Below are 11177 nucleotides of genomic sequence, written 5' to 3'. Positions count from 1 at the left end.
CAAATAATATATTTGCTTTGTCTTAAAAAAATGTGTAAGTGATCTGAGGCCACTAAGTAGGCTCCATTTGAACGGTCCGGTTTCTTGCAGGAGAGCCCAGTATTTGGTGCCAGTGGGCAGGAGGAGCTTGCTAAGAGACTTGCTGAACTCGAGATCAGCCGGGAGTTCCTGAGTGTGTTAGGAGATGATCAAGACTGGTTTGAAGAAGATTTTGGTTTGAGCTCTTCTCACAAGATCCAAAAAAATAAGGCAGAAGAAACCATTGTGCCTCTCATGGCAGAGCCAAAAAGGGCCCCCCAAAAGCCGTGTGAAACACTCCTGGCGGTCCCACACACTGCAGAGGAAGTGGAGGCCCTCGCGCGTGGCGCGGCAGAGGAGCTTTGGAAGTGGAAGGAGCTGGGTCGCGATCTCCAGGGCGTCGGTATCCCTGCAGAGCTGCTCGGCTGTGCCAGTAAGGGGCTGGACTTAGAGAGCACAAGCAAACGGGTCTATAGACAGGTAGGTGGCGGGGAAGGGACATCCTGGCTTCTGAGCTTCCCTCTAGTCGGAAATTCAGGTTCTTAGCCATTTTATTTTGTTTTATTCTCTATTAAGGCGGTTTTTGACTTAACAAAAGAGATTTTTGAGGAAATATTTGCTGAGGATCCCAACCTGAATCAACCTGTCTGGATGAAGCCGTGCAGAATCAACTCGAGTTATTTCCGACGAGTGAAGAACCCAAACGACCTTGATGAAATCAAGGTAAACTGCAGGCTTCCTGACCTGCTGTTCTTTCATGCAGATCCATATATGCTCTAAAGTCAGGGACTCCCGGGTGTTACTCATCTGTCCTCAAGGCCCGTTCCGTCGTGGGTATTCAACAAACTAATTGAATCCGTGAGCAGTGGAAGGGTGGGGGTGAGAGAGAACCCTGAATCCTCAAGATTTGCACAACAAAACTTAACTTTTAATAGAGTTTCCATATATGTACAATTTATAATGTCTAAGAAAAATTAGGAAATACTCAGGGAGATAAATTATTTCATCTCATAGGCAGTTTAGGTGAGTTTTTGCTGATATAGAAGTAAGTATAATATTCTAGTGGTATACCTGAAAACACATCATGTATCAAACCTGCCTGCCCTACACACACAGATGTTACCTTCCCATATTGGATTTTGGAGGCTTCAGCTTGGTAATGGCTTTGAAATATGTAAGATAGTAATATGACACGTAAAAAACATTGTTTATTAACTAAGGAGCCCCTTGAAAAGATGAGGTGCCCTTGAAGCCACAAGGACTCCCAGCAGACCAGCGTCAGCGTTACATCGGTGGACATTCTCTGCCTACTCACTTGTTTCTTCAGTTCAGTTCAGCAGACGCTGTGTTTTCAGCGCCGTGCCGCTCACACTTTGTGCACGTGGATCAGCTGGGCGTCTTGTTTACATGGAGGCTCTGCCCCGGCAGGCCTGGAGTGGGACCTGAAGTTCTGCGTTTCCGTCAGGCTCCCAGTGATGCCAGTGCTGAGGGCTCTAGGGCCACTCTCAGTAGCAGGGCTCTGGAGCTGTGTGTTCCACACTTCGTCGGTCGTAGAAAGTTTTTCTTTCCTCAGAGAGCATACCTCTGATTACTCACCTTGTTGATGTGTTTTCTTACTTCATCCAGGAGTCTGTGTGGACTAGCCAAATACATTACAGGAACATGTACATTATTCTGGTATATAGTGTGATGGCACTGCCTTAAACAACAGTCTTTTTTTAAATTGAGGTATAATTGACGTATTGGTTGTGGATGTACAACATAGTGATTGTAGTGCTTCGACGTTTGCATACAGGCTCCAGCACAGATAACCTCTTTTTTATTACAAAATCATAAGCATGTAATTCTGTAACATAACAATATCACACTCAAGCATACCATGTGACATTTTAAGCGAAACGTTCAAATTAAAACTATAAATGATCACACCCATATTATTACCCTGCCAACCCCACTCCAGCAGGTGTTTCTCCTGCCGGACCCTGCGTGTTGTGGGAAGGTCACCACAGCAAGTCTAGTTGTTAACCACGCACAGTTACAAATTGATTTCCTTGTAATGAAAACCTTCAAGCACTAGTCTCTTAGCAGCTTTCAAAAGTATGTAATACAGGGTTATTAACTATAGAAAGCTTTTGAAAATATTTTGTACTGACAGAACACCAGCAAGTATTTATGAGATATAATGTATGCTTACATCAGGGAAGGCAAACAGGCTGAGTCCAGCCCACCGTGTGTTTTTATGAATAAAGCTTCATTGGACTGCAGCCACGCCCATTTGTTTACATACTGTCTATGTCTACTTTCCTGCTAAAATATTTATAATCTGGCCCTTTACAGAAAAAGTTTTCTAACCCCTGCTTAGATTAAGGTAAGTATCCCCCCAAAAAGTTTTCAAAGATTAATTTGATTTAAAAAATTATTATTTTGTTTAATGATTTTCAACCTTGAGGAATAGAGTAGTAGAACCACCTCGGGAGCTTTCTCAAAACACGGGTGTGCTTCTTTCCTGCCGGCTCTCCACAGGTGACACAGCCCCGAATGCGCATGTGTGTGCATGCTGTGCGGGCTGGGAGTGCTGGGGCTCGGGGGCACGCTGATGGTTTGAGAATCATCTGAAATGATTCCGAGTTGTAAGTGTGCCCTTCCCTCCACTAAGGACATTGTTTTTTTAACAAGTAGTAATATTGTAATATATAGACTTAAATACATATTTAATATGCTTTAAATATACTTAAAATAGCGGAAATCCAAATTATTTTAATAACAAACAACAAATAAGTTGAAAATAAGATATTTAATATATATCAACAATATCAGAGTATTTATCAATATAATGTACAGTGATGCTCCCCACTAATTTTAATGTTGAAATAACATTTTATAAAGTTTTTTAATGATAATAGTTCAAATTGCATTAGCAGTAAAACTGTTATGCTTTTTATACTTCAGGGTTGGTTAATATTTTTAAAATTTAACATATTGAACCTTGGTGCTTCAAAGTAAACTACCCCAGCCAAGGCGTATACTTTGCTCGCATTGCTCCCGAATTTATGTCGGGCTTTTCAGGGTCAGACATTTACGTCAGGCTTTCTTTAACAGTTTTGCCAGCTCGAAGTTAGCTAATGGTGGTTCTTGGTAGAGGGGACTCTAAAGCAATTTTTTCTTTGCAGATTCATCAGTGGTTTTACTTTTTTTAACACCTAAAATGTTTATTTTTTCAATAGTTTTTTTATTGTATTTTTTCCATTACCGCTTGTCCCCCCTTACACCCTCTCCCACCTCCCCCTGCCTGTTTTACTTTCGCACGTTGTGTAAAAACAAAAATTCTTTAAGTGAATAAAATCTGAGCTTCTGGAATACTTTTCAAATTGGTAAGTGGAAGAAATCTGTATGTTCTTTTATTATAAATTATATTTGCATAAATCTGCATTACAGCATGAAATCTCAGGAACTTTGTTATTTGTGTTTTATTCATCCCTTTTATTTTTACAGAACTTCATAGCAACTGAAGTACTCAAGTTGTTCAGTCTTAAAAAGGAACCAAACCACAAAACAGATTGGCAGAAAATGATGAAATTTGGAAGAAAGAAAAGAGACCGAGTGGATCATATCCTGGTCGGTGTATATAACTGAGCTGTTTTTATTTTGACCATCTCTTCTGAAATCAGAACATAGTTAGAGTCTAAAAAGAAAAGGAAATAGAGTTAATCTTAAGTCTGTAATAGTAAAGTCAGATAGCTTTCATTTGCTGCGTTTCTGCCCCTCAGGTTTGGAAATTGCATTCTTTTGAACTCAGTAGACGAATATTTAACTTAACAGTATTTTGGAGATGTGGAGAACTTGAGAAATAAAAAGTTGAGAGGAAGCCAAGTTTAGGAACTGAATTGAGGAGAGGCCAGCATAGACTGAATGTAAAGCCTGTTCTGCCGCTCACTTGGAGAGGAGCCTTGGGCTAATCATCTGACTCCGTGGTGCCTCATTTCCCCGTCTGCAAAGTGAGGGTGCTAGTAATAGTACCTACTGAAAAGAGGATCGGGAGGATTAAAAGAGTATTTATGTATGTCTATATGTAACAGTTCCCTGTGGGGGAAAGGAGAATGACATGATTGTTACACTGACTTTTTAGTGTAATTTAATTAATATAGCACATATTAATTTACGTACAGGCACCTTCAGGAGCAGGGGGAATGTGGAGTAGAACAGACTGTGAACACCAGAAGGAAAGCAGGGAGGCAGGTTTGCAGGCTGTCAGATCTGTCGGTTGCCTTGGTTGAAGCTCCACGTTGGGGTTGTGCTTTCTGATGGCCAGGGCAGAAAGGAAAACGTGTTCGCTCTCCCCGGCTGAGAAGGCAGCGGTTGGTCTTCCTAAGGAGGAGCCGAGCTTTTGCCGGCACTGACGAGAGCGCTGTCGGGGCCCACCGAGGGGGTGCCCGAAGGGGGCCTGCCAAGGGGACGCTGGGAGGCGCAGTGGGTGATGTCCTGAGCCGGTATTTCTATGGGGAGGGCAAAAACGATTTCATTAGGACAGTGCTTTCTAGATTTTATTATTGAGGAAGAAATTGCTCACAGAACAGATTTAATGCTAAAAGCTGAGATAACAGAAAAAGGAAAGCTGTGCAGCTTTGTTTGAACAAATGAACAAATTCATGGGAGGCGTGAAATCTTTTGTGGGGACACACCTGTGTGTCCCAGAACATGGTCCTCCTGCAGCTCCGGCTTGAGACGTGTTGCGTTAGGCTGTTGCCTATGACGTTCTCCGTAGGAGAGGAACACCAGTTCCTTGGTAGGTTAAAATATTCCTTACACATGCACACAGAATCTCTCTTTGGTCAAAGAAATACAGTACAGGAGAGTCTGAGTTAAACACGTTCATTTACTGGTGGCCCATTGCAAAACTTCCAGAGGGAGCCTTCTAGAACGTATGTGACCACAGAGTCCTTTTGGTTGGCATATCTGTTCGTGCAGCACAAGTCAGGGAACCGAAGAATGGATGTTTACATATCCTTCGAACGACCCCCCTCAAAGAGGAAGAACGTAGCAGCCACCTTGTCATACATTTTCAGCCCTGGCCAGGGGTATGTGTTGGCCATACCGTTCCCTCTCTGGCTGTCAGACTCCTGGGTGTTGTGGTCTCTTCCTCCCAAGAGTCTTCTCATTTTCTTCATAATGGCAGTGGTGCAAGTTCCCCTCTTCGCTCCCTCTGCCTTATTCAAGACGCATCTGTGGTCGGGCCAAGTCAGGAGCTGGTGGTTAAGTGTCTTTTTTGCCAAGTTAGACATCCGTTGGAGACCCCATCGCTGCAATAGCGGCTGCGTTTGGGACTAGGTCAGGGTTTGGAGGCCACTCTCCCCACCTGGGCTCCACGCCACAGACATCACTGTGTAATGAGCCTTCTGTGTTTCTTTCGTAAGTAGCTTTTAAAGTTTTTATTGTAAACAAGCAAAAAATCTTGAGCAGTTCTCATTTGATTGTGGTTTACCGTAGGAATCCAAAAATCCTAAAATGCAAAAAGAACAAGTATTGCATAACAGTGATCTTTAAAATAAGTTTAAGTGATAGTACATTTTAAAAAACAAATTTTATTCATTTATTTATGATACTCCAGAATCATATCCAGTATTGTCTTTGAGTATATATATGCACTTTATAATTATGAACCATATAACTGGTCATTTGCTTTCTTCTCTCCCCCTTAAGTTCTTATACATATTATCTTATGTTGACACAGATAACATGCTTGTAATCCTTAATAACTATAAAATACTAGGATATTGTCAAATTCCATTTTGACAGATTTGAAGCCGTTTGACAGTTTCAAAGCTACTTTTATTTTAGTTGGCAGTTGAGGTTTTTCATACTTTCTGCAACTTTGAAAGGGACGCTGTCATCACATAACTTACCCTCTTTCCCTGACTTGTGTCCTCGGCCTGTATGGGGCCGCAAAGTCAGCAAATGTAATAACTTCGCTAGCTTTTATGGGAATCTCTAACCTTTGTGTTTCTAAACTCTAGGTACAGGAGCTCCACGAAGAGGAGGCGCAGTGGGTGAACTATGACGAGGATGAGTTGTGTGTGAAGATGCAGCTGGCTGACGGGATCTTTGAGACCTTGATCAGAGATACTATCGATGTTCTGAATCAGATCAGTGAAAAGCAGGGGAGAGTCCTACTTGTGTGACATCTTGCAAATAAACCGAACACTGAGTGCTAATATGAGTCCTGGGCCTTTCTGCCCCCGATACACACCCCATCTCCATCATAGCAAGAGTGCTTCCGGACCTGGCGCCTGCTCTCAGAGACTGCTGGTGTGGAGTCCGTGGGACAGTGCGGTACGTCTGGTACTGCAGCCTCTGCCTCAGAGACTGTCCGCTGGATCGATCGTTGGTTTTCGGTGGGCGGCACACACCTGGTGTTGACACACAGCCCGGTTCTGCACCTCTTGTTAGCACCCCGACTGGGTTTGCAGTGAGGGCTGCCAGCACCAGGCTTACCTCGTAGCTTAGACTAGGGCGTCGTGGTCTTGAGCTGAAGTCAGGCAGGAGAGGTGTAGAGATAAATGCATCGTACCATTTTTGACACGTAATCCTGGTCTATGATAGTCTCTAAACAGTGTTACACCCTTAACCACTTCTGAGTAGGCAGATTTAGTCATGAGTGCCTATTCCACAGTCCGGAGTTCGTTTCACTTCTTTCTGAAGGCCATTCTCTTCCATTACTGTAGCTGAGCAGCAACAAGCGGACTGGCAAGTTAGCAGAAATCAAAGATAGCCTTGCTTTCTGAGCACCATCGAAAGAATTATAAACCTTTGCATTATTTTTAGTTTTCTCTGTCTGGGCATGAAAACAAAGCAATGCCCTCACTGAAGACCGAGCTCAGAGGACCGATGCCGGGCTGGCTTTTCTGCCCTGTGTCTGCCCCGCACTTTCTTGCTCTCCTGAACCTCTGCCAGCTGCTCCCGGACCCCCAGGCCCTCAGGACCGTCTCAGGCATCCAGGCATGGCAAAAGTGGACACCATTCATTTTGGCCTTCCAACTTCCAGCTCCCATCCCTCCCCGAGAAATCAGAGACGCTGTTACTTGAATGATTTGGGAAATGAGTGTGTGCACCAAAGACAAAAAGATATTGTCTGTTGTTTGTGTGCTTGTTTTGTGCTATGGAACATTTTTAATTTATTTTAAGATAAATTATTAAGTTGAAAATGTGTGTCCCTATTCACAAGTGAAAGAATCTTCTTAGAGTAGTTCCACTTCCGTCTTGAAGCTTCTCTGGTTCATAGTCTTTGCACAGGAAACCTGCAGTTTTAACAGACCCATGCACAGTGGAAAGAAGATGGGCTTTTCCAGGACCGCCTGCGGTAGCAGGAACGGGATAAGATGATTTAAAGACACTGTAGAATTCAGCTCTGCCTCTCTTGCAGCGTTGCTCCTCACAACTATTACCTTGTCCTGAAAACCTGTCCAGGCTCCATCCAGCTGCTACACTAGAGCATGTGCGATGATGCTCTCCCGAGACCTCAGTGCCCTGCCTTCCCGACTGGTTCCTCTTGATCAGTGTGTCCTTCTTCAAGTATCTGGAAGAATGTGGATAATCTTAGGCGTGAATGTAAATGCCTTAACATGGAAGGTCCTGATTAGAAGCATGATATAAGGCATCCACCGGATTCCTATTTACAAGTATCCTGGAACGTTACTGCTTCAAAATATGTTAGAAAAAACCCAAAGATGGTATAATCTTTGTGTGCACATTCGTTCCTTTCTGCATCTTTCCTCCAAACTTGCCTTTGCATCTCAAATGCTTCACTATGCACACTTCCATTCCTCTTTGGTTTCATCCTGTCATGATGAGAAACTTAATGAAATAACATTGGAATATTTGCATTTTGCACAATGACTGGTATGATAGCTCTTGACAAACAAGGAAAGCACTGAAACGTTGTGGTCGGTTCTTGGGAAATGCTCGGATCGATGCATCGCCAGCATTTCTTCTGGGCGTTGCATGTTGGGCTGAAGTCTCGTAGCCATAATGAGCGAATCGACTTAAGAGAAGCTGGGTTTCTTGGGGTCGTTAACCAGTAGTTGGGGATCCTATTTCCATGTGGCCAAGGAGAAGCGAGGGCTTTTCTTTGCAGCTCGTGTCATTTGGAAGGCAGCAGGCCACCTTGTCTGCATCCTCTGCTGCCCGCGGGATAACAGCTGTCCTCATGACACTGAAACTTCTCAGCTGCTGTAAATTTTTTATAAAGGAATATAAAAAAATGTAATAGGAACATAGGTGGTTTTTCTACATCCTCATTATTTGGACCTAAATCAATTTTTAACAAGAAATTTTATCTTTATTCTTTCTGACATTGCGATTTCAGAAGAGGAAGAAATGCTGGGAGCCGGCTGAAGGAGCCGTCCGGGCTCACGGCCCCCGGCGGGAGTGCCGCTGAGCGCGCGGCGGCCCGGTTCCGGTGTGCACCGGCGCCTCAGCGTTCTGGGTGCCACGCGAGAGACAGGAGTTGGTCAGTCTCACTCCTTGCTAGAAGTAACTACCCATAGTTAGGCAGCAGAAAACAAAGGAACCTGTGATTAGCAGGTTTCTTATTATTTTAACTCTCTGTTTATAATTGGAAGGGGTTTAGTGTTAGGGTTGAAATGATGAATGCGGACACCCGGCCGCTTGTTCCTTCCTGGGATCTTTTTAATCGTCTGCCTCTGAACCACGAATCTAAGCACCCCCTCTTTGTAATCTGTTCCTTCGCCCCGCACCCCGTCCTCTTTCACTCTCTCCATAATTCCTCTGAGAAAAAGATCTTTGCATCAGCAGTAATCTCTTTTAAAATAGCACTCAGAATTTAGTAGTAAACCAACATACAGGCTTCAGATTATTTCTGAGTCCAATACAGTTTGTGCTGTCCAGGGTGCTTAACTCTGGGTTAAATAAGTACAGGGTAGATTCCCTCTTCAGGTCTAAACAGGAATTTTTACTCTAGGGAAAAGCGTGAAGAGCTCAACAGTAGTTAACAGGGAAGGTGATTTGTTTTTCTTTTACCTAAAAGAAAAGATTCCTTCTGTGACTACAGGTCTCTGAGAAATTACCTTTCAGAAGAGATTTCATTGCTCATAAGAGTGTTGTGGCCTATTGATAAAAACAATTTTGTTCACTTTCTTGTCTTGAAAAAAAAGTGGCCTTAGCTTTTTGCAATACTTGAATAAAGTGTGTACTCGCACAGCATTAGAGACTCGTAACTTTTCTGCAAGAAGTTCAAACTTACATCTTCTTTTACTACCTTAAGAATACTAGTGAATAAAACATTAATTCAAAGAGCAAATGATAGAAACTACAATGATGTTTAATGCAAATTGTAGGAATTTACATGTTTACAAATCATCTTAAACTGGTTGTGCAGCAACTCAATAAAATATCTTTGTATTATAAAAATGTGAAGAAAATGTAAACTGATGTAAAGGAGGTACTGTCATTTTAATTAACCTGATGTTTAATAGCTTTTCCTTCCGGACTTTGCAAAGCCTTCTCGGGAAACACATTGCAAAGCATTCTCTGGGAGGCCTGGCCTCCGTGTGTGTACTGTATCGTGCAGACATGAAAAACAAACCCGTTTACTGTGTATGTGTAAATAGCCTGGTCATCAGGCCGTTTTCAGCCAATAGTCACATCCAGTGCAGCTTTGCACAGAAGACTTAGGGTGTGGTTTGTAAGTATGATCTGTAAAATAACTGGGATGAGCTCCCATGTACACCTGTGTAAATAGATTTGTTAACTGAAATGTACTTTAAGAAAAGATAAAAATCTGTAAATAAACTGATTTATAAGTTAATTGTATGTCAGGCGTCCTTTGTTCACGCTTTGAGCCCAGCTTAGAAAGCTAGCCCCTGACCGGGCTGCGGAGCCTGCGTTTGGCAGCACCACAAGGCGACGACGGTGTGCGGGGCTGCTCGCTCTGCGCGGGGGCGCCTCGCCCCACGCGTCGGGGCAGTCGGATGATCGTCACTCGGGCGTGCATCACACCTTCCTGTCCCCAGCCCGGTGCGCAGCAGTGCTGGGGGCAGCTGAGATGCAGACGTGATCCCTGACCTCCTGGAGCTTCAAGTCCAATGAGAGGGTCATCAAAAAAATTTCGAAAACAAGGCGTGACAGGTTGCAACAGATGCTGCAAAGGAAGCGGACCAGGGCTTGAGAATATATAACGGAAGGATCCAAGAAGGGTAGATGGAGGTGGTCGGAGAAGAGCTCGGGGTAAATTAGGACTTCATGTTCTGTAGTGCTGGGCTTCTTCCCTGTCGTCCGTGACAAATGACTTCAGTTCTGGCTGACCACCCTTGCAAAATAACACAGAAGGGCAGCCATCTGATGCCTAGGTACAGAAGCTATAATTTATTTCTAGAACTAGGAGCTTAGAGAAGAGCTAGAGATACAAAAGAATAAAACATTTGCAGAGGGGGAGCACCCTGAAGTGTATGGAACTCGGGACAGTGAACTGTCTGCTCCAACAGACCGGAAGTAACCACCGTAATCTCACCTGGGTTCCATCCCTACCACACCTTTAACCCTACACAGCCATGGATGTTAAAAGAAATGCTGCAAAAATGACCCTGTGTTGCAGCAGATTCTACGAATTCTTTGACTCGTGAAATAAACAGTTGAGTATCCACTGTGTGCCAACGTACTGTTTGGTGCTAAGAACTTAACAGGAATGGCAGGCTGAATCTTGGAAAAGACCCAACAGCTGTGCCCTTCACTCAGAATACATGAAGATGGTAGCCAGGAGGGTGGCAGCTGACGTAGCAGAGCCAAGAACAGTGAGTACCTACAAGAAGTAAATGCTGTCAAGACTAGCAGTTGCCCTACGACATCCCAGAAAAGCTCGGAAATGGGAGGCTGTGACTGCTATAGGAAAAGTTGGGCAGCCTGGGACTGTTTGATTGGTCACTAGGTGGCCAGGCTGTGAGGCCAAGGTTGAAAGCCAGATTAGTGCTACCCAGGGAAAAGACCCGTGCGAGACATGAGGTTCCTGAGAACAGACAACAGCAGCCCGGGCTCAAGTGGTACTGCGTTTCCTTACAGCAAAAGAGGAGAGAGTCACAAGATCAGTCCCTTGCGAAGCATCGATCCCCCACGGCCAGTGGCTTCAGTCCAAAGCCGAGGGGGTGGTGTGA

General features: G+C 44.0%; 1 protein-coding gene across 5 annotated transcripts in view; it reads left to right on the top strand.

The window, feature by feature from the left end:
- CEP350 (centrosomal protein 350) overlaps positions 1-9838 on the top strand; it is a 112454-nt gene extending 102616 nt beyond the window's left edge. For all 5 annotated transcript variants that reach the window (XM_036015010.1, XM_028530572.2, XM_036015009.1 and 2 more), the window contains 4 exons: positions 91-498; positions 595-741; positions 3511-3633; positions 6030-9838. In XM_036015010.1, coding sequence (XP_035870903.1) covers positions 91-498; positions 595-741; positions 3511-3633; positions 6030-6194 — 843 coding nt within the window. In that variant the 3' untranslated portion in view covers positions 6195-9838. The remainder of the gene's footprint in view (positions 1-90; positions 499-594; positions 742-3510; positions 3634-6029) is intronic.
- The last annotated feature ends 1339 nt before the right edge of the window (positions 9839-11177 follow it).

This window comes from Phyllostomus discolor, chromosome 14, assembly GCF_004126475.2.
Source record: "Phyllostomus discolor isolate MPI-MPIP mPhyDis1 chromosome 14, mPhyDis1.pri.v3, whole genome shotgun sequence".
NCBI classification, from domain to species: domain Eukaryota; kingdom Metazoa; phylum Chordata; class Mammalia; order Chiroptera; family Phyllostomidae; genus Phyllostomus; species Phyllostomus discolor.
Note: the sequence above shows the minus strand (reverse complement) of the source record. Positions and strands in the feature narration are given on the sequence as shown.